Source organism: Panulirus ornatus, chromosome 7 (assembly GCF_036320965.1).
Source record: "Panulirus ornatus isolate Po-2019 chromosome 7, ASM3632096v1, whole genome shotgun sequence".
Classification (NCBI taxonomy): domain Eukaryota; kingdom Metazoa; phylum Arthropoda; class Malacostraca; order Decapoda; family Palinuridae; genus Panulirus; species Panulirus ornatus.
Window position 1 is genome coordinate 33,716,684 of NC_092230.1, and position 23,876 is coordinate 33,740,559.

At 41.7% G+C, this 23,876-nt stretch overlaps 2 protein-coding genes across 2 annotated transcripts in view; one reads left to right on the forward strand and one right to left on the reverse strand.

The window, feature by feature from the left end:
* The window catches only part of LOC139749510 (gastric triacylglycerol lipase-like), a 294,599-nt gene that overhangs the window by 57,025 nt on the left and 213,698 nt on the right, over positions 1 to 23,876 (forward strand). The window lies entirely within an intron of this gene.
* Positions 1 to 23,876, reverse strand: part of Acox3 (Acyl-CoA oxidase 3) — a 185,750-nt gene that overhangs the window by 15,675 nt on the left and 146,199 nt on the right. Inside the window, exons 12-13 of the mRNA XM_071663819.1 lie at positions 20,563 to 20,729; positions 17,725 to 17,854 (exon numbers count right to left, since the gene is read on the reverse strand). Of these exons, the coding sequence (XP_071519920.1) occupies positions 17,725 to 17,854; positions 20,563 to 20,729 (297 nt within the window). The remainder of the gene's footprint in view (positions 1 to 17,724; positions 17,855 to 20,562; positions 20,730 to 23,876) is intronic.

Consider the following 23,876-nt stretch of genomic DNA (forward strand, 5'->3'; position numbering starts at 1 on the left):
CTTCCCAAGCTCTCTCATCCCCAACAGACTTCATACTTGCCCCTCTTTCCAAAACTCTTGCATTCACCTCCCTAACAACCCCATCCATAAACAAATTAAACAGAGGTATAAGTTTGTTGAGTATTCCTGGCAAATTATATGGGAGGGTATTGATTGAGAGGGTGAAGGCATGTACAGAGCATCAGATTGGGGAAGAGCAGTGTGGTTTCAGAAGTGGTAGAGGATGTGTGGATCAGGTGTTTGCTTTGAAGAATGTATGTGAGAAATACTTAGAAAAGCAAATGGATTTGTATGTAGCATTTATGGATCTGGAGAAGGCATATGATAGAGTTGATAGAGATGCTCTGTGGAAGGTATTAAGAATATATGGTGTGGGAGGCAAGTTGTTAGAAGCAGTGAAAAGTTTTTATCAAGGATGTAAGGCATGTGTACGTGTAGGAAGAGAGGAAAGTGATTGGTTCTCAGTGAATGTAGGTTTGCGGCAGAGGTGTGTGATGTCTCCATGGTTGTTTAATTTGTTTATATATATATATATATATATATATATAAGTAGTGGTGATGTGAGAAGGAGATGAAGCAAGACCGATTTCGACGATGAAGGCCTGCACTGTGGATGAGAGATTGACTGGAGGAGGCAGAAGTGATATTGTGACAGTGATTGTGTCAGCGTCGCGTCGCCTCGCCGCAGTGTATCGAGACAGACTTCCCCAGAACTTTTAAAGGGGAAGTAAATGTTTATAGTTGTGTTACTGGAGTGATAGTTTTCATGCATGGTGTTTTTGACAAGAAAATAGTGAAGTTGGAGAAAAAAAAATGTAGCTTAGACATTGAAGCTTATTGATACAGTGGTGAAATTGATGAGAACTGCTATTGACGTTTGTGTGAATAAATTGTACATTTCCTTTTCCATAGCCAGAGGTTGAACCATTATGTGACATTCATTTTTTTTCATTCATTTCAAGCTAAAAGTTTGTTTTCTAAATTGTTTCTTACATTTTTCATATGTATATATATGTATGTGTGTGTGTGTGTGTGTATGTGCGTATGTGTGTGTATGTGTGTGTGTGTGTATATGTATATATATATGTATATTATCCCTGGGGATAGGGGTGAAAGAATACTTCCCACGTATTCCTCGCGTGTCGTAGAAAGCGACTAGAGGGGACGGGAGCGGGGGGCCGGAAATCCTCCCCTCCTTGTATTAACTTTCTAAAATGGGAAACAGAAGAAGGAGTCACGCGGGGAGTGATCATCCTCCTCGAAGGCTCAGAGTGGGGTGCCTAAATGTGTGTGGATGTAACCAAGATGTGAAAAAAGGAGAGATAGGTAGTATGTTTGAGGAAAGGAACCTGGATGTTTTGGCTCTGAGTGAAACGAAGCTCAAGGGTAAAGGGGAAGAGTGGTTTGGAAATGTCTGGGGAGTGAAGTCAGGGGTTAGTGAGAGGACAAGAGCAAGGGAAGGAGTAGCAATACTCCTGAAACAGGAGTTGTGGGAGTATGTGATAGAATGTAAGAAAGTAAATTCTCGATTAATATGGGTAAAATTGAAAGTTGATGGAGAGAGGTGGGTGATTATTGGTGCATATGCACCTGGGCATGAGAAGAAAGATCATGAGAGGCAAGTGTTTTGGGAGCAGCTGAATGAGTGTGTTAGCGGTTTTGATGCACGAGACCGGGTTATAGTGATGGGTGATTTGAATGCAAAGGTGAGTAATGTGGCAGTTGAGGGAATAATTGGTATGCATGGGGTGTTCAGTGTTGTAAATGGAAATGGTGAAGAGCTTGTAGATTTATGTGCTGAAAAAGGACTGATGATTGGGAATACCTGGTTTAAAAAGCGAGATATACATAAGTATACTTATGTAAGTAGGAGAGATGGCCAGAGAGCGTTATTGGATTACGTGTTAATTGACAGGCGTGCGAAAGAGAGACTTTTGGATGTTAATGTGCTGAGAGGTGCAACTGGAGGGATGTCTGATCATTATCTTGTGGAGGCTAAGGTGAAGATTAGTATGGGTTTTCAGAAAAGAGGAGTGAATGTTGGGGTGAAGAAGGTGGTGAGAGTAAGTGAGCTTGGGAAGGAGACCTGTGTGGGGAAGTACCAGGAGAGACTGTGTACAGAATGGAAAAAGGTGAGAACAATGGAAGTAAGGGGAGTGGGGGAGGAATGGGATGTATTTAGGGAATCAGTGATGGATTGCGCAAAAGATGCTTGTGGCATGAGAAGAGTGGGAGGTGGGCTGTTTAGAAAGGGTAGTGAGTGGTGGGATGAAGAAGTAAGAGTATTAGTGAAAGAGAAGAGAGAGGCATTTGGACGATTTTTGCAGGGAAAAAATGCAATTGAGTGGGAGAAGTATAAAAGAAAGAGACAGGAGGTCAAGAGAAAGGTGCAAGAGGTGAAAAAAAGGGCAAATGAGAGTTGGGGTGAGAGACTATCAGTAAATTTTAGGGAGAATAAAAAGATGTTCTGGAAGGAGGTAAATAGGGTGCGTAAGACAAGGGAGCAAATGGGAACTTCAGTGAAGGGCGTAAATGGGGAGGTGATAACAAGTAGTGGTGATGTGAGAAGGAGATGGAATGAGTATTTTGAAGGTTTGTTGAATGTGTCTGATGACAGAGTGGCAGATATAGGGTGTTTTGGTCGAGGTGGTGTGCAAAGTGAGAGGGTTAGGGAAAATGATTTGGTAAACAGAGAAGAGGTAGTAAAAGCTTTGCGGAAGATGAAAGCCGGCAAGGCAGCAGGTTTGGATGGTATTGCAGTGGAATTTATTAAAAAAGGGGGTGACTGTATTGTTGACTGGTTGGTAAGGTTATTTAATGTATGTATGACTCATGGTGAGGTGCCTGAGGATTGGCGGAATGCGTGCATAGTGCCATTGTACAAAGGCAAAGGGGATAAGAGTGAGTGCTCAAATTACAGAGGTATAAGTTTGTTGAGTATTCCTGGTAAATTATATGGGAGGGTATTGATTGAGAGGGTGAAGGCATGTACAGAGCATCAGATTGGGGAAGAGCAGTGCGGTTTCAGAAGTGGTAGAGGATGTGTGGATCAGGTGTTTGCTTTGAAGAATGTATGTGAGAAATACTTAGAAAAGCAAATGGATTTGTATGTAGCATTTATGGATCTGGAGAAGGCATATGATAGAGTTGATAGAGATGCTCTGTGGAAGGTATTAAGAATATATGGTGTGGGAGGCAAGTTGTTAGAAGCAGTGAAAAGTTTTTATCGAGGATGTAAGGCATGTGTACGTGTAGGAAGAGAGGAAAGTGATTGGTTCTCAGTGAATGTAGGTTTGCGGCAGGGGTGTGTGATGTCTCCATGGTTGTTTAATTTGTTTATGGATGGGGTTGTTAGGGAGGTAAATGCAAGAGTCCTGGAAAGAGGGGCAAGTATGAAGTCTGTTGGGGATGAGAGAGCTTGGGAAGTGAGTCAGTTGTTGTTCGCTGATGATACAGCGCTGGTGGCTGATTCATGTGAGAAACTGCAGAAGCTGGTGACTGAGTTTGGTAAAGTGTGTGGAAGAAGAAAGTTAAGAGTAAATGTGAATAAGAGCAAGGTTATTAGGTACAGTAGGGTTGAGGGTCAAGTCAATTGGGAGGTGAGTTTGAATGGAGAAAAACTGGAGGAAGTGAAGTGTTTTAGATATCTGGGAGTGGATCTGTCAGCGGATGGAACCATGGAAGCGGAAGTGGATCATAGGGTGGGGGAGGGGGCGAAAATTTTGGGAGCCTTGAAAAATGTGTGGAAGTCGAGAACAGTATCTCGGAAAGCAAAAATGGGTATGTTTGAAGGAATAGTGGTTCCAACAATGTTGTATGGTTGCGAGGCGTGGGCTATGGATAGAGTTGTGCGCAGGAGGATGGATGTGCTGGAAATGAGATGTTTGAGGACAATGTGTGGTGTGAGGTGGTTTGATCAAGTAAGTAACGTAAGGGTAAGAGAGATGTGTGGAAATAAAAAGAGCGTGGTTGAGAGAGCAGAAGAGGGTGTTTTGAAATGGTTTGGTCACATGGAGAGAATGAGTGAGGAAAGATTGACCAAGAGGATATATGTGTCGGAGGTGGAGGGAACGAGGAGAAGAGGGAGACCAAATTGGAGGTGGAAAGATGGAGTGAAAAAGATTTTGTGTGATCGGGGCCTGAACATGCAGGAGGGTGTAAGGAGGGCAAGGAATAGAGTGAATTGGAGCGATGTGGTATACAGGGGTTGACGTGCTGTCAGTGGAGTGAATCAAGGCATGTGAAGCGTCTGGGGTAAACCATGGAAAGCTGTGTAGGTATGTATATTTGCGTGTGTGGACGTGTGTATGTACATGTGTATGGGGGGGGGGTTGGGCCATTTCTTTCGTCTGTTTCCTTGCGCTACCTCGCAAACGCGGGAGACAGCGACAAAGTATAAAAAAAAAAAAAAAAAAAAAATATATATATATATATATATATAGGAAAGATAGGTAGTATGTTTGAGGAAAGGAACTTGGATGTTTTGGCTCTAAGTGAAACGAAGCTAAAGGGTAAAGGGGAAGAGTGGTTTGGGAATGTCTTGGGAGTAAAGTCAGTGGTTAGTGAGAGGACAAGAGCAAGGGAAGGAATAGCACTACTGAATCAGGAGTTGTGGGAGTATGTGATAGAGTGTAAGAAAGTAAATTCTAGATTGATATGGGTAAAACTGAAAGTTGATGGAGAGAGATGGGTGATTATTGGTGCATATGCACCTGGGCATGAGAAGAAAGATCATGAGAGGCAAGTGTTATGGGAGCAGCTGAATGAGTGTGTTAGCGGTTTTGATGCACAAGACCGGGTTATAGTGATGGGTGATTTGAATGCAAAGGTGAGTAATGTGACAGTTGAGGGAATAATTGGTATACATGGAGTGTTCAGTGTTGTAAATGGAAATGGTGAAGAGCTTGTAGATTCATGTGCTGAAAAGGGACTGGTGATTGGGAATACCTGGTTTAAAAAGCGATATACATAAGTATACGTATGTAAGTAGGAGAGATGGCCAGAGAGCGTTATTGGATTACGTATTAATTGATAGACGCACGAAAGAGAGACTTTTGGATGTTAATGTGCTGAGAGGTGCAACTGGAGGGATGTCTGATCATTATCTTGTGGAAGCAAAGGTGAAGATGTGTGGGGGTCTTCAGAAAAGAAGAGAGAACGTTGGGGTGAAGAGAGTGGTGAGAGTAAGTGAGCTTGGGAAGGAGACTTGTGTGAGGAAGTACCAGGAAAGACTGAGTACAGGATGGAAAAAGGTGAGAACAAAGGAGGTAAGGGGAGTGGGGGAGGAATGGGATGTATTTAGGGAAGCAGTGATGGCTTGCGCAAAAGATGCTTGTGGCATGAGAAGCGTGGGAGGTGGGTTGATTAGAAAAGGTAGTGAGTGGTGGAATGAAGAAGTAAGATTATTAGTGAAAGAGAAGAGAGAGGCATTTGAACGATTTTTGCAGGGAAAAAATGCAAATGAGTGGGAGAGGTATAAAAGAAAGAGGCAAGAGGTCAAGAGAAAGGTGCAAGAGGTGAAAAAGAGAGCAAATGAGAGTTGGGGTGAGAGAGTATCATTAAATTTCAGGGAGAATAAAAAGATGTTTTGGAAGGAGGTAAATAAAGTGCATAAGACAAGGGAGCAAATGGGAACTTCAGTGAAGGGGGCTAATGGGGAGGTGATAACAAGTAGTGGTGATGTGAGAAGGAGATGGAGTGAGTATTTTGAAGGTTTGTTGAATGTGTTTGATGATAGAGTGGCAGATGTGGGGTGTCTTGGTTGAGGTGGTGTGCAAAGAGAGAGGGTTAGGGAAAATGATTTGGTAAATAGAGAAGAGGTAGTAAAAGCTTTACGGAAGATGAAAGCCGACAAAGCAGCAGGTTTGGATGGCATTGCAGTGGAATTTATTAAAAAAGGGGGTGACTGTATTGTTGACTGGTTGGTAAGGTTATTTAATGTATGTATGATTCATGGTGAAGTGCCTGAGGATTGGCGGAATGCTTGCATAGTGCCATTGTACAAAGGCAAAGGGGATAAGAGTGAGTGCTCAAATTACAGAGGTATAAGTTTGTTGAGTATTCCTGGTAAATTATATGGGAGGGTATTGATTGAGAGGGTGAAGGCATGTAAAGAGCATCGGATTGGGGAAGAGCAGTGTGGTTTCAGAAGTGGTAGAGGATGTGTGGATCAGGTGTTTGCTTTGAAGAATGTATGCGAGAAATACTTAGAAAAACAAATGGATTTGTATGTAGCATTTATGGATCTGGAGAAGGCATATGATAGAGTTGATAGAGGTGCTCTGTGGAAGGGATTAAGAATATATGGTGTGGGAGGGAAGTTGTTAGAAGCAGTGAAAAGTTTTTATCGAGGATGTAAGGCATGTGTACGTGTAGGAAGAGAGGAAAGTGATTGGTTCTCAGTGAATGTAGGTTTGCAGCAGGGGTGTGTGATGTCTCCATGGTTGTTTAATTTGTTTATGGATGGGGTTGTTAGGGAGGTGAATGCAAGAGTTTTGGAAAAAGGGGCAAGTATGCAGTCTGTTGTGGATGAGAGAGCTTGGGAAGTGAGTCAGTTGTTGTTCGCTGATGATACAGCGCTGGTGGCTGATTCATGTGAGAAACTGCAGAAGCTGGTGACTGAGTTTGGTAAAGTGTGTGAAAGAAGAAAGTTAAGAGTAAACGTGAATAAGAGCAAGGTTATTAGGTACAGTAGGGTTGAGGGTCAAGTCAATTGGGAGGTAAGTTTGGATGGAGAAAAGCTGGAGGAAGTGAAGTGTTTTAGATATTTGGGAGTGGATCTGTCAGCGGATAGAACCATGGAAGCGGAAGTGAATCATAGGGTGGGGGAGGGGGCGAAAATTCTGGGAGCCTTGAAGAATGTTTGGAAGTCGAGAACATTAACTCGGAAAGCAAAAATGGGTATGTTTGAAGGAATAGTGGTTCCAACAATGTTGTATGGTTGCGAGGCGTGAGCTATGGATAGAGTTGTGCGCAGGAGGGTGGATGTGCTGGAAATGAGATGTTTGAGGACAATATGTGGTGTGAGGTGGTTTGATCGAGTAAGTAATGTAAGGGTGAGAGAGATGTGTGGAAATAAAAAGAGTTTGGTTGAGAGAGCAGAAGAGGGTGTTTTGAAATGGTTTGGTCACATGGAGAGAATGAGTGGGGAAAGATTGACCAAGAGGATATATGTGTCAGAGGTGGAGGGAACGAGGAGAAGTGGGAGACCAAATTGGAGGTGGAAAGATGGAGTGAAAAAGATTTCGAGTGATCGGGGCCTGAACATGCAGGAGGGTGAAAGGCGTGCTAGGAATAGAGTGAATTGGAACGATGTGGTATACTGGGGTCGACGTGCTGTCAATGGATTGAACCAGGGCATGTGAAGCGTCTGGGGTAAACCATGCAAAGTGTGTGGGGCCTGGATGTGGAAAGGGAGTTGTGGTTTCGGTGCATTATTACATGACAGCTAGAGACTGAGTGTGAACGAATGGGGCCTTTGGTGTTTTTCCTAGTGCTACCTCGCACACATGAGGGGGGAGGGGGTTGTTATTCCATGTGTGGCGAGGTGGCGATGGGAACAAATAAAGGCAGACAGTATGAATTATGTACATGTGCATATATGTATATGTCTGTGTGTGTATATATATGTGTACATTGAGATGTATAGGTATGTATATTGTGCGTGTGTGGACATGTATGTATATACATGTGTATGTGGGCGGGTTGGGCCATTATTTCGTCTGTTTCCTTGCCCTACCTCGCTAACGCGGGAGACAGCGACAAAGCAAAATAAATATATAAATAAATAAATAAATATATATATATATATATATATATATATATATATATATATATATATATATATATATATATATATATCTTGTGAAGGTGAAGATTTGTAAAGGTTTTCAGAAAAGAAGAGAGAATGTTGGGGTGATGAGAGTAAAAGAACTTGGAAAGGAGACTTGTGTGAGGAAATACCAGGGGGACATTGAGAGGAGAATGGAAAAAGTTGAGAGTAAATGACATAAGGGGAGTGTAGGAGGAATGGGATGTATTTGCGGAAGCAGTGATGGCTTATGCAAAAGATGCTTGTGGCATGAGAAAGGTTGGTGGGGGGTAGACTAGTAAAGGTAGTGAGTGGTGGGATGAAGAAGTAAGATTGTTAGTGAAAAAGAAGAAAGAGGTGTTTGGACAATTTTTGCAGGAAAGTTGTGCAAGTGACTCGGAGATGTATAAAAGAAAGAGGCAGAAGGTCAAGAGAAAGGTGCAAGAGGTGAAAAAGAGGGAAAGGGAGAGTTGGGGTGAGAGAGTGTCATTAGGTTTTGAGGAGGATAAATATATGTTTTGGAAGGAGGTAAATAAAGTGCATAAGACAAGAGAACAAATGGGAACATTGGTGAAGGGGACTAATGGGGAGGTAATAACAAGTTATGGTGATGTGAGAAGGAGATATAGTGAGTATTTTGAAGGTTTGTTGAATGTGTTTGATGATAGAGCGGCAGATATAGGGTATTTTGGTTGAGGGAGAATGGTATGGTATACAGAGAAGAGGTAGTGAAAGCTTTGTGGAAGATGAAAGTCGGCAAGGCAGTGGGTTTGGATGGTATTGCAATGGAATTTATTTAAAAAGGGGTGACTGTGTTGTTGATTGGTTGGTAAGGATATTCAATGCATGCATAGTGCCATTATACAAAGGCAAAGGGGATAAAGGTGAATGTTGTATTTACAGAGGTATAAGTTTGTTGAGTATTCCTGGGAAATTACATGGGAGGGTATTGATTGAGAGGGTGAAGGCATGTACAGAGCATCAGATTGGGGAAAAGCAGTGTGGTTTCAGAAGTGGTAGAGGATGTGTGATCAGGTGTTTGCTTTGAAGAATGTATGTGAGAAATACTTAGAAAAACAGATGGGTTTGTATGTAACATTTATGGATCTGGAAAAGGCATATGATAGGGTTGATAGCGATGCTTTGTGGAAGGTATTAAAAGTATATGGTGTGGGAGGTAAATTGCGAGAAGCAGTGAAAAGTTTTTACCGAGGATGTAAGGCATGTGTACGAGTAGGAAGAGAGGAAAGTGATTGGTTCACTCATTCTCTCCATGTGTCCAAATCATTTCAACACACCCTCTTCTGCACTCTCAACCACACACTTTTTATTACCACACATCTCTCTTACCCTTTCATTACTTACTCGATCAAACCACCTCAAAATTTCATTTCTAACACATCCACCCTCCTCTGCACAACCCTATCTATAGCCCATGCCTCGCAACCATATAAAATTGTTGGAACCACTATGCCTTCAAACATTTTTGCTCTCTGAGATAACGTTATTGCCTTCCGCACATTCCTCATCACTCCTGGAACCTTCGCCCCCTCCCCCACTCTGTGACTTGCTTCCATTTCCATGGTTCCATCCACTGCTAAATCCACTCCCAGATTTCTAAAACATTTCACTTCCTCCAGTTTTCTCCATTCAAACTTGCCTCCCAATTACCTTGTTCCTTACCCCTACTGAACCTAATCACCTTGCTCTTATTCACATTTACTCTCGGCTTTCTTCTTTCACACACTTTACCAACCTCAGTCACCAACTTCTGCAGTTTCTCATCTGATTCAGCCACCAGCACTGTATCATCAGCGAACAACAACTGGCTCACTTCCCAAGCCCTTTCATGCACAACAGACTGCGTACTTGCATATACACATATATATACGTAAATTCCCATACACGCACACATACATATCAACATACATGCACATACACAGACATATACATATATTCACATGTACATATTCATACTTGCTTGCCTTCATCCATTCCTGTCGCTACCCCACCCCACAGGAAGCAGCATCATTACCCCCCACTTCAGTGAGGTAGTGCCAGGAAAACAGACAAAAAGTTTGCATTCGTTCACACTCAGTCTCTAGCTGTCATGTGTAATGCATTGAAACCACAGCTCCCTATCCACATCCACGCCCCACAGACCTTTCCATGGTTTACCCCAGACACTTCACATGCCCTAGTTCAGTCCACTGACAGCATGTTGACCCCAGTATACCACAACATTCCAATTCACTCTATTCCTTGCACACTTTCCACCCTCCTGTATGTTCAATATTGTTATTATTATCATTCCAACTCTTCCACATTTTATGAACTGAGATCTAAACCTGTCTTTATATGATCATCAATGTATGTTTCTGTGAAGACTGCAAATATTGCATTTGACTCTGTCGAAAGCCACTCACAAAAGAGATTTTGTTCGTTTGATGCAACTTAGGTCCCTGTGTTGGCATAAATGAAAGATGTTATGCATCTTATTACTGAGTTGTTATGGGGTTAATATCTCATGCTGTGTTGAGATTAGTAGAGTGTTTTCATTCTCTTTATCACTTTCTATGGGGAAGCTTGTGCCTTTTTTCATCTGGCAGTTCTTCCCTGTCCCCTTTTGACCCCATGGCCAAGTCTAAAAAATCTGATTGGCACATTTTTTGTTAACTGCAATGGCATGAACAGTGCATATTATGACTGCTGAGAGGTATATGCCTCAATATCCCTGCCACTCAGTGGTCTTTGCAAGTGTTCAAGAAAGTATATTAAACCCAAGTTGCAAAACAGTATATTAAACCCAAGTTGCAGTATGTAACACCAGTTTAATCACACCACTCAAAGGTACACAATGATCTGCTGGAAATCAAGAGCCATGCAATAAATGCATGGTGGGTAAAGTTAGAGAACTTTGCTACAAGGAAAGACCAGCACAGTGGAATGACTAATAATAGAATATAGGAGAAAGTAGGGATATGTGATAACACTGTACAAGTTTCTATGTAAATTTGAAAATTTTAAACATTTCTTCAAAACTGGAAATGCAATGCAGCTGTAAACTACACAAAAATTAAGTTACACATCCGAGTCCCACAAAACTTTCCATGGTTTACCCCAGACGCTTCACATGCCCTGGTTCAATCCACTGACAGCACGTCGACCCCAGTATACCACATCGTTCCCATTCGCTCTATTCCTTGCACACCTTTCAGCCTCCTGTATATTCAGGCCCCAATCACTCAAAATCTTTTTCACTCGTTCCCTCCACCTCTGAAACCAATATCCTCTTAGTCAATCATTCCTCACTCATTCTCTCCATGTGACCAAACCATATCAATACACCCTCTTCTGCTCTCTCAACCACAATCTTTATTACCACACTTCTCTCTTACCTCTTCATTACTCATTCGATCAAACCACTTCACACCACATATTGTCTTCAAACATCTCATTTCCAACACATCCACTCTCCTCCACACAACCCTAGCTATAGCCCATGCCTCGCAACTATGTAACACTGTTGGAACCACTATTCCTATAAACATACCCATTTTTGCTCTCTGAGATAATGTTCTCGCCTTCCACTCATTCTTCAACGCTCCTAAAATCTTCGCCCCCTCCCCCACCCTGTGACTCACTTCTGCTTCCATGGTTCTATCTGCTGCTAAATCCACTCCCAGATGTCTAAAACACTTCACTTCCTCCAGTTTTTCTCCATTCAAACTTACCTCCCAAGTGACTTGTCCCTCAACCCTACTGAACCTAATAACCTTGCTCTTATTCACATTTACTCTCAGATTTCTTCTTTCACTCACTTTACCAAACTCAGTCACCAGCTTCTGCAGTTTCTCACCCGAATCAGCCGCCATCACTGTATCATCAGCAAACAACAACTGACTAACTTCCCAAGCCCTCTCATCCCCAACAGACTGCATACTTGCCCCTCCAAAACTCTTGCATTCACCTCCCGAACGACCCCATCCATAAACAAATTAAACAACCATGGAGACATCACACACCCCTGCTGCAAACCAACATTCACTTAGACCCAGTAACTTTCCTCTCTTCTTACTCGTACACATGCCTTACATCCTCGATAAAAACTTTTCACTGCTTCTAGCAACTTACCTCCCACACCATATACTCTTAATACCGTCCACAGAGCATCTCTATCAACTCTTATCATATGCCTTCTCCAGATCCATAAATGCTACATACAAGTCCATCTTTTTTCTAAGTATTTCTCACATACATTCTTTAAAGCAAACACCTGATCCACACATCCTCTATCACTTCTGAAACTACACTGCTCTTCCCCAATCTGATGCTCTGTACATGCCTTTACCCTCTCAATCAATACCCTCCCATATAATTTCCCAGAATACTCAACAAACATACCTCTGAAATTTGAACACTCACCTTTATCCCCTTTGCCTTCATACAATGGCACTATGCATGCATTCCACCAATCCTCAGGCACTTCACCATGAACCCTACATACACTGAATATTCTCACCAACCAGTCAACAACACAGTCACCCCTTTCTTTTAATAAAGTCCACTGCAATACCATCCAAACCTGCTGCCCTGCCAGCTTTCATCTTCCGCAAAGCTTTCTACCTCTTCTATGTTTACCAAACCATTCTCCCTGACCTCTCACACTTCGCACACCACCTTGACCAAAACACCCTACATCTGCCACTCTGTCATCAAACACATTCAACAAACCTTCAAAATACTTACTCCATCTCCTTCTCACATCACCACTACTTATTACCTCACCATTAGTCCCCTTCAGCACTGTTCCCATTTGTTCTCTTGTCTTATGCACTTTATTTACCTCCTTCCAAAACATCTTTTTATTCTTAAAATTTAATAATATTCTCTCACCCCAACTCTCATTTGCCCTCTTTTACTCTTCTCCTGCCTCTTTATTTTATACATCCCCCAGTCATTTGCACTATTTCCCTGCAAAAATCATCCAAATGCCTCTCTCTTCTCTTTCACTAACTATCTTATTTCTTCATCCCACCACTCACTACCCTTCCTAATCTGCCCACCTCCCACCTGTCTCATGCCACAGGCATCTTTTGCGCAAGCCATCACTGCTTCCCTAAATACATCCCATTCCTCCCTTACTCCCCTTACATCATTTGCTCTCACCTTTTTCCATTCTGCACTCAATCTCTCCTGGTACTTCCTTACACAAGTCTCCTTTCCAAGCTCTCTTACTCTCACCATTCTCTTCACCCCAACATTCTCCCTTCTTTTCTGAAAACCTCTACAAATCTTCACCTTTGCCTCCACAAGATAATGATCAGACATCCCTTCAGTTGCCCCATCAGCACATTAACATGCAAAAGTCTATCACGCGCCTATCAATTAACACATAATCCAATAACGTGCTCTGGCTATCTCTCCTACTTACATACATATATTTATGTATATCTCTCTCTTTAAACCAGGTATTCCCAATCATCAGTCCTTTTTCAGCACACAAATCTACAAGCTCTTCACCATTTACAACACTGAACACCCCATGTACATCAATTATACCCTCAATTGCTACATTACTCACCTTTGCATTCAAATCACCCATCACTATAACCCAGTCTCGTGCATCAAAGCTGCTAACACACTCGCTCAGCTGCTCAAAAAACACTTACCTCATGATCTTTCTTCTCATGACCAGGTGCATAGGCACCAATAATCATCCATCTCTCTCATCCAATTTCAGTATTACCTATATCAATCTAGAGCTTTCTTACACTCTATCACATACTCCCACAACTCTTGCTTCAGGAGTACTGCTACTCCTTCCTTTGCTCTTGTCCTTTCACCAACCCCTGACTTTACTCCTAAGACATTTCCAAACCACTCTTCTCCTTTACCCTTGAGCTTTATTTCACTCACAGCCAAAATATCCCGGTTCCTTTCCTCAAACATACTACCTATCTCTCCTTTTTTCTCATCTTGGTTACATCCACACACATTTAGACATCCCAATCTGAGCCTTCGAGGAAGATGAGCACTCCCCACATGACTTCTTTTTGTTTCTCCTTTTAGAAAGTTCAAATACAAGTCACAAAATATGTGGAAATATCCTTCTATAGTAAGTTAAGGAATCGTGGAACTTGCATAGGGAAGAAACTGCAAATGCAAAAAGAACAAGTAAGTTTAACCTTTAAAGTGCAAGCATAGTCTGAAAAGTCCCTCATGGTGTGAGAAAAAAAATCCCTTACAGAATCTTATATCGCATTACTGAGATGAAATATCTCCCTTAAAAATGTAGTTTTTCCTATATGAGTGTGAGGGGATTCTGAGAAGAAGGGGTAAGGCCAAAGTTCTCTTGTGTGGATAGTCCTTATCAATTTTTTTTTCATTTTTTTTCATACATATTTGGCACCTCCTACATTAGCAAGGTAGCATCAAGAACAGATTGCTGACCCTTAGAGGAAAAAATCCTGGCTTTGACCCCTTCTTTGTTCCTTCTTTTGGAAAAATAAAACAGGAGGGGAGGATTTCCAGCCTCTCGCTCCCACCCCTTTTAGTCACCTTCTATGACACAAGGAATACATGAGCAGTTTTCTTTCTTGCCTGTCCCTTGGGATACAGGAGAAAGATTGTATATATATATATGAATTACCATATGGTTTGTATCCAGACATGATTTAATTCTATGAACACCTAATCACATTACACTAAGTTTTCTCAGATGTATTTCACACATGTATGTTTCATTTATGTATGAGGAGTTTTTATCAAGAGAGGAAGGCATGTGTGAGAAGGTGGAGAGGAAGGTGAGAAGTTTAAGGTGAAGGTGGGTCTGTGGCAGAGGTGTGTTATGTCATCAGAGATAAGGATAATGGACAGAGGGGTAAGTAAGCAATATGTTAGGGGTGAAGGGGCTAAGGAAGTGAGTTAACTGTTGTTTGCTGATGAAACAACACTGGAGGCAGGTTCAAGAGAGAAACAGCAGAAGTTGGTGTTTGAGTTTGGAAGAGTATGTTATAGGATGAAGTTGAGAGTAAATGTGAATGAAAACAAGGTTATTGGGTCTAGCAGTGCAAGGAGAGACTACTTGGGGTGTGAAGTGTGAGTGTGAATGGAAAAAGCTTAGAGGGAGTGAAGCATTTTAGATTCCTGGGATTGGACATGACAGCAAAAGGAACCATTGAAATGGAAGTGAACAAAAGGGTGGGTGAAGTGGGTAAAGATTTTGGGAGCCCTGAGGAATGTGTGGGAAGGTCACTATCTGAGAAAGTAAAATTAGGTATGTTTGCAGGTATGATAGTCCCAGTGATGTAGTGAGGATGTGAGGCATGGGCTATATATGTGAATGTGAAAAAGAGAGTAAATGTGTTGGAAATGAAATGCTTGAGAACATTACATGGTGTAAGGATGGTTGATCAAGTAAGTAATGCTGTGGTAAGAGATGTGGTAATAAGAGGATTATGGTTGAGAGAGGATGTGCTGAACTGGTTTGGACATACAGAAAGAATTAGAGGTGAGGTTGAGAAAAAGGATATGCATCAGAAGTGGAGGGGACAAAGAGAAGGGCAAGACCAAATTAGAGATGGAAGGATGGGGTAAATGTGTTGGAAGTGAAATGCTTGAAAACATAATGTGGTGTAAGGAGGGTTGATCATGTAAGTAATGCTGTGGTAAGAGGTGTGGTAATAAGAGAATTATGGCTGAGAGAGCTGAAGAGGGTGTGCTGAACTGGTTTGGACATATGGAAAGAATTAGAGGTAAGGTTGAGAGAAAGGATATGTGTCAGAAGTGGAGGGGACAAAGAGAAGGGTAAGACCAAATTAGAGACGGAAGGATGGGGTGAAAAAGATTTGAGTGCTTAGGGCCTAAACATGCAACAGGGTGAACTGTATGCATGAGACAGTGGATTGGAGCAACGTGATGTACAAGGGTCAACATGCTGCCAATGGGCTGAATCTGGGAACATGAAACAGCCAGGGGTACCATGGAAAGGTCTGAGAGACCTGACTGTGGAAAGGGGCTGTGTTTTCAGTGTAGTACACAACTAGAGAATGGATGAGTAAATGAAGCCTTTCTTTGTTTCTTCCTGGTGCTACCCCACCAACGTAGGAAATGGTGAACAAGTACATTTTACTTATTCATTATACTTTGTCGCTGTCTCCCGCATTAGCGAGGTTGCACAAGGAAACAGACGAAAGAATGGCCCAACCCATCCACATACACATGTATATACATACACACGTCCACACGCACATATACAAGCCTGTACATCTCAACGTATACATATACATACACAGACATATACATATGTACATAATCCATACTGTCTGCCCTTATTCATTCCCGTTACCACCCCGCCACACATGAAATAATAACCCCCTCCCCCCCGCAAGTGCGCGGGGTAGCGCTAGGAAAATACAACGAAGGCCACATTCGTTCACACTCAGTATCTAGCTGTCATGTATAATGCACCGAAACCACAGCTCCCTTTCCACATCCAGGCCCCCACAGAACTTTCCATGGTTTACCCCAGACACTTCACATGCCCTGGTTCAATCCACTGACAGCATGTCGATCCCGGTATACCACATTGTTCCAATTCACTCTATTCCTTGCATGCCCTTCACCCTCCTGCATGTTTAAGCAACGATCACTCAAAATCTTTTTCACTCCATCTTTCCACCTCCAATTTGGTCTCCCACTTCTCCTCGTTCCCTCCACCTCTGGCACATATATCCTCTTTGTCAATCTTTCCTCACTCATTCGCTCCATGTGACCAAACCATTTCAAAACACCCTCTTCTGCTCTCTCAACCACACACTTTTTATTACCACATATCTCTCTTACCCTTTCATTACTTACTCAATCAAACCACCTCACACCACATATTGTCCTCAAACATCTCATTTCCAGCACATCCACCCTCCGCACAACTCTATCTACAGCCGACGCCTCGCAACCATATATCATAGTTGGAACCACTATTCCTTCAAACATACCCATTTTTGCTTTCCAAGATAACGTTCTCAACTTCCACACATTCTTCAACGCTCCCAGAACTTTCGCCCCCTCCCCCACCCTATGATTCACTTCCACTTCCATGGTTCCATCGGCTGCCTAATCCACTCCCAGATATCTAAAACACTTAACTTCCTCCAGTTTTTCTCCATTCAAACTTACCTCCCAATTGACTTGTACATAAAAAATATAATATATATATCACACATATCATTTACATATTCTTGAATCATTTACACAAGCAGAACTTTCTTCAAAAGAGATATGAACAAATACTATTATTCCATTAAAAGTATAAACATTAATACAACAGAAACTTCTTTAACTAAAAACATAAACAATATTGGACATGTAAAACTGGCACCATGCCAAGATGATGAAAGTGCACCCTTAATAAGGATCTGTGGGAGACTATAATTTGTGATTTTTCTCCATTTGTGAACAACAGCATCACATGACTTCTAACTGGCCCCTACAGGCAGGCAATTCAGACAATGGTGGAAAAATTTAGTACATCTGTTGATATGAGCAACAGTCATCCATGCTTCCACCTACACAGTGTGCACCAAAGTTTAAGGGTTAAAAGATTGTATAACACAAAGCACAGTTGAAGAGATAGATCCCCATGGGTGTACAACTCCTTCTCCATATTGCACAAATAGATAATCACAATCCAATCTATATTCATCTCTCATATACTCTATACCTCCTTCGTACACTCTTCTAGCTATATTTTCCACTTCCATTTTCTAAACCAACTTAATACTCAAACTAAAATCTATTGATTGCAGTCTATTCTAACAAAAGATTTCCCTCAAATTTCCCTACTTTTAATCCCTTTACTAATTACTTCTTAACATATAAATGAAATAAAAATTAATTGTAAAGTTTGGCACCTTCTACAAGTTGTGGGATGTACTTCTCCAGCTCTGTGAGGCCAAACAGTGCACATAGCCGGTATAGAACTGGTTGCAGAGTTGTCTCAGCCTCATGGATGGATTGCTCAAACCAAGTAAGAATGACTTGCTGGAAAAGAAACGAGTGCTGTACAATACCATGCATAACAAATGAGCTATTTTTTATTTCAAAATTTTCAGCTAAGACTCTTATCTATCCTACAAGAAACAAACGTCTCTGCTTGTGTAAGATGAAAAGTGGCAAGATGGCTGGACTGGATGGTACTGCAGTTGAATTTCTTAAGAAAGGGGGTGACTGTGTTGTTGATTAATATTACAGTTAGGATTTTCAATGCATGTATGGATCTTGGTGAGGTGCCTGAGGATTGGCAAAATGCATGTATAATGCCACTGTACAAAGGCAAAAATGACAATGGTAAGTATTCAAACTATAAAGGTATAAATCTGTTGAGTGTATCTGATAAGTTATATGGGTGAGTAGTGAATGTAAGGGCGAAGGCAAGTACAAAGCACCAGACTGGGAATGAACAACATGGTTTCACAAGTGTTAGAGGATGCAATGATCAGGTGTTTGATTTACATAATGTGTGTAAGAAAACCTAAGAGAAACAGGATTCATATATGGCATTTATGGATCTAAGGAAAGCATAAGATAGGGTTGACAAAGATGCCATGTGGAAGGTCTTAAGAATGTGTGGTAAGGGAGAAATGCTGCTAGAAACAGTGAAAAATTTTTATCAGTGTGTAAGGTATGTGTATGAGAAGGGAAAGAGGAGAGTGAGTAGTTCCAAGAGAAGATTGGTCTTTGAGAAAGGTGTGTGATATCACCTTGGCTGTTTAATTTGTTTATGGATGGAATAGTGGGGAGGACATGCAAGAGTCTTTGAGACAGAAGCAAGTATGCAGTCTGCATGGGACGAGGGGGGCCTGGGAGGTGAGTCAGTTGTTTGCTAATGACACAGAACTGGTGACATGTTCGAGTGAAAAACTGAAGGAGTTGGTGACTGAGCTTGAAAGGAAGAAATAAAGAGTACATTTGAATAAAAGCACAGTTATTAGGTTCAGCTTGATAGAGAAGTTAGTTGGGGTGTGAGTTTTAATAGAGAAAATTTGGAGGAAGTGAAGGTTCTGGGGGGATTGAAGGATGTGTGGAAAGAGATGGTGCTATCTGGAAGGGCAAAAATGAGTACATCTGAAGGTTTTGTAGACCCCCCGCAACACTGTCTTGATTTGAGGCATGGGCTACAGATGAGGGTATGTGAAGAAGGGAGGATGTGTTGGGAGTGAAATGTTTGAGGAAAATATGTTGTGTAAGGTGATTTGATAAAGTAAGTAATAAAGAGGCAAGAAAGGTATGTTAATAAAAACAAAATGGTGTGGCTGAGAGAGCCAAAGATGGTGTACTGAAATAGTTTGGAAACATGGAGAGAATGACTGAGGAGGGTTGGCAAAGAAGATACAAGAGTCGGAAGTGGAAGGAGCATGGAGAAGAGGGAGACCAAATTGGAGATGAATGGATGGAGTGAAAAAGATTTTGAGTGATCAGGGCCTGAAAATGCTGGAGGTAAAAGACGTATGAAATAAGAGTGAATTCGAATTATGTAGTATACAGAAGTAAATGTGCTGTCAATGAACTGGATCAGGGCATATGAAGCAGCCAGGGGAAAGCATGAAAAATATGGAGAGGACTGTGAGGCCTGATTGTGGATAGTGGGCTGTGGTTTTGCTGCACTGCACATGACAGCTAGAGACTGGATGTGAGTGAATACAGCCTTCTCTGGCTATTCTTGGCACTTCCTTATTAATGTAGGTAATGGCAAACAGTATGAAAAGAAATATAGACACACATACTTACTTTTGGCTTATAGAGTCCCTTTTATCTTTATGAAGCTCCTGCAGTACTCAGGAAGCTGTCCACATTCAGCAATCGGGACCAAAGGTTATAAAGTATTGTGATATTGTGGGCATCTATGTGCAAAGACTGCCGGACAATAGATTAGTAAGTGCTGGGGTCTTCTTTCCAGTTGGTGAATAATGGACGTGAAGGGTCTTGGGAAATGGTGAAATGGCATTTGTAGTGTTGTAGTAACGGGTGATGTCCAGAAGGTAGATGGAAATGTGTAACTTATGTTTGTCTAGAGAGTATGGTTTCATATGAGTGTACATCTAGAAGGTCAGAGTTTAAGGCTGAGTTGGGATATCAGGCATTTAGTGCTTGTTGAATTATTTCAATGTGTAAGTGCTTTGTCAGTGTTATATTAACTGGGAGTTGGGGGTTCTGTGAGTAAAGGTTACTGAAGTGTGAGGCAGGAGTAAGCTTTTTATCTCTTCTAAATGGTTGGTAGTTAGTTATAGAGTGGTTTGGGTGGAAGGGTTTTAATGCTGTTGCATAGAATTGAGTGCTGAGTAAGTTAAGGTGCAACATTATTGGGAGGAAATTTGTTTCACTATGAAGGTGTTTAACGTTATGGTTGCTAAGCATCCACTGATTATTCTGTGTGCACTATTTTTTGTAGTTTGCATCTTTGATATAATTTGCTTTTGAGAGGGTGGAAGACAATGCAGTTAAGTTATAGTTTAAAGTGGAGTGAATCAAATGTTTGTAGAGAATGTTGAAGGATTCTTTTTCTTGTCCAATTTTGGTGCCAATTAGTGTTCTGAGGGCATTTAGTTTGGGTTACTTCTGTGTTGATGTCACTGATGTGGGGAGTGAATGTCATGTGTGTGTGTTGTATGTAATGCCTAGATTGTTTGTGTTTTGTTCAGTCTAATTGAAAAGCATGTGCAAGATAACTGACAAAAGCAAAGAGTTCTTACCGTAACATAAACAAGAGATAAGGTTCGTGCGAGGAAAACCTGGGTGTTGTTTCGAGCTGTGAACTGATCTAAGCCGGCTGAAGTCTGGGCGTCATACTCACTGATTGTCCTTTGACATAACCAGCACACTAGCCATTGTAAAGAATCCTTGCATATATCCACCATATCTGAAGAAAAAAATAAGGCTAGTTACCATAAAACTGCTGAACTTACTGTACTCTTTCTTTTCTTTCAGCTGTATCACTCTTTACAGTACCATACCTATTTTGTGTAAATAGTTCTCAGTTATAAATAGATCGAACTCCAACTTTGCATATTTGTTGTAAACATTATACTGATACTGAATGCTTTAATGGAGTAAGCTTAAGTCGGAAAAGTTTAATCACAAATACCTGTGATACCTGTGAATAAGAGCAAGGTTATTAGGTACAGTAGGGTTGAGGGTCAAGTCAATTGGGAGGTGAGTTTGAATGGAGAAAAACTGGAGGAAGTGAAGTGTTTTAGATATCTGGGAGTGGATCTGGCAGCGGATGGAACCATGGAAGCGGAAGTGGATCATAGGGTGGGGGAGGGGGTGAAAATTCTGGGAGCCTTGAAGAATGTGTGGAAGTCGAGAACATTATCTCGGAAGGCAAAAATGGGTATGTTTGAAGGAATAGTGGTTCCAACAATGTTGCATGGTTGCGAGGCGTGGGCTATGGATAGAGTTGTGCGCAGGAGGATGGATGTGCTGGAAATGAGATGTTTGAGGACAATGTGTGGTGTGTGGTGGTTTGATCGAGTAAGTAACGTAAGGGTAAGAGAGATGTGTGGAAATAAAAAAAGCGTGGTTGAGAGAGCAGAAGAGGGTGTTTTGAAATGGTTTGGGCACATGGAGAGAATGAGTGAGGAAAGATTGACCAAGAGGATATATGTGTCGGAGGTGGAGGGAACGAGGAGAAGAGGGAGACCAAATTGGAGGTGGAAAGATGGAGTGAAAAAGATTTTGTGTGATCGGGGCCTGAACAAGTAGGAGGGTGAAAGGAGGGCAAGGAATAGAGTGAATTGGAGCGATGTGGTATACCGGGGTTGACGTGCTGTCAGTGGATTGAATCAAGGCATGTGAAGCGTCTGGGGTAAACCATGGAAAGCTGTGTAGGTATGTATATTTGCGTGTGTGGACGTATGTATATACATGTGTATGGGGGTGGGTTGGGCCATTTCTTTCGTCTGTTTCCTTGCGCTACCTCGCAAACGCGGGAGACAGCGACAAAGCAAAAAAAAAAAATATATATATATATATATATATATATATATATATATATATATATATATATATATATTTATATTCACTTATCCTTTATTCACACTATTCGCCATTTCCCGCGCTAGCAAGGTATCATTATGAACAGAGGACTGGACCTTTGAGGGAATATCCTCACCTGGCCCCCTTCTCTGTTCCTTCTTTTGGAAAATTAAAAAAACTGAGAGGGGAGGATTTCCAGCCCCCCACTCCCTTCCCTTTTAGTCGCCTTCCACGACACGCAGGGAATACGTGGGAAGTATTCTTTCTCCCCTATCCCCAGGGAAATATATATATATATTTTTTTTTTTCATACTATTCGCCATTTCCCGCATTAGCGAGGTAGCGTTAAGAACAGAGGACTGGGCCTTTGTGGAATATCCTCACCTGACCCCCCTCTGTTCCTTCTTTTGGAAAATTAAAAAAAAAAAAAGAGGGGAGGATTTCCAGCCTCCCGCTCCCTCCCCTTTTAGTCGCCTTCTACGACACGCAGGGAATACGTGGGAAGTATTCTTAATCCCCTATCCCCAGGGATATATATATATATATATATATATATATATATATATATATATATATATATATATATATATGGAAAGCTGTGTAGGTATGTATATTTGCGTGTGTGGACGTATGTATATACATGTGTATGGGGGTGGGTTGGGCCATTTCTTTCGTCTGTTTCCTTGCGCTACCTCGCAAACGCGGGAGACAGCGGCAAAAAAAAAAAAAATATATATATATATATATATATCTATATGGTAGTTTCAGAAGTGGTAGAGGATGTGTGGATCAGGTGTTTCCTTTGAAGAATGTATGAGAGAAATACTTAGAAAAACAAATGGATTTATATGTAGCATTTATGGATCTGGAGAAGGCATATGATAGAGTTGACAGAGATGCTCTTTGGAAGGTACTAAGAGTATATGGTGTGGGAGGCAAGTGGCTAGAAGCAGTGAAAAGTTTATATCGCGGCTGTAAGGCATGTGTACGAGTAGGAAGAGAGGAAAGTGATTGGTTCCCAGTGAATGTCAGTTTGTGGCAGGGGTGCGTCGTCTCCATGTTTGTTTAATTTATTTATGGATAGGGTTGTTAGGGAGGTGAATGCAAGAGTTTTGGAGAGAGGAGCAAGTATGCAGTCTGTTGTGGATGAGAGGGCTTGAGAAGTGAGTCAGTTATTGTTCGCTGATGATACAGTGCTGGTGGCTGATTCAGGTGAGAACTGCAGAAGCTGGTGACTGAGTTTGGTAAAGTGTTAGGAAGAAGAAAGCTGAGAGTAAATATGTATAAGAGCAAGGTTATTAGGTACAGTAGGGTTGAGGGTCAAGTCAATTGGGAGGTAAGTTTAATGGAGAAAAACTAGAGGAAGTGAAGTGTTTTAGATATCTAGGAGTGGATTTAACAGTGGATGGAACCATGGAAGCGGAAGTGAGTCACAGGGAGGGGGAGGGGGCGAAGGTTCTGGGAGTATTGAAGAATGTGTAGAAGGCAAAAACATTATCTCGGAAAGCAAAAATGGGTATGTTTGAGGGAATAGTAGTTCCAACAATGTTATATAGTTGTCAGGCATGGGCTATAGATAGGGTTGTGCGGAGGAGGGGAGATGTGTTTGAAATGAGATGTTTGAGGACTATACGTGGTGTGAGGTGGTTTGATCGAGTAAGTTATGAAAGGGCAGGAGAGATGTGTGGTAATAAAAAGAGTGTGGTTGAGAGAGCAGAAGAGAGTGTATTTAAATAGTTTGGTCACATGGAGAGAACGAGTGAGGAAAGATTGACAAAGAGGATATATGTGTCAGAAGTGGAGGGAACTAGGAGAAGCGGGAGACCAAATTGGAGGTGGAAGGATGGAGTGAAAAAGATTTTGAGCACTTGGGACCTGAACATGCAGGAGGGTGAAAGGCGTGCAAGGAATAGAGTGAATTGGAATGATGTATATCAGGGTTGATGTGCTGGCAATGGATTGAACCAGGGCATGTGAAGTGTCTGGGGTAAATCAGAGAGAGGTCTCTGAGGCCTGATTGTAGAAAGGG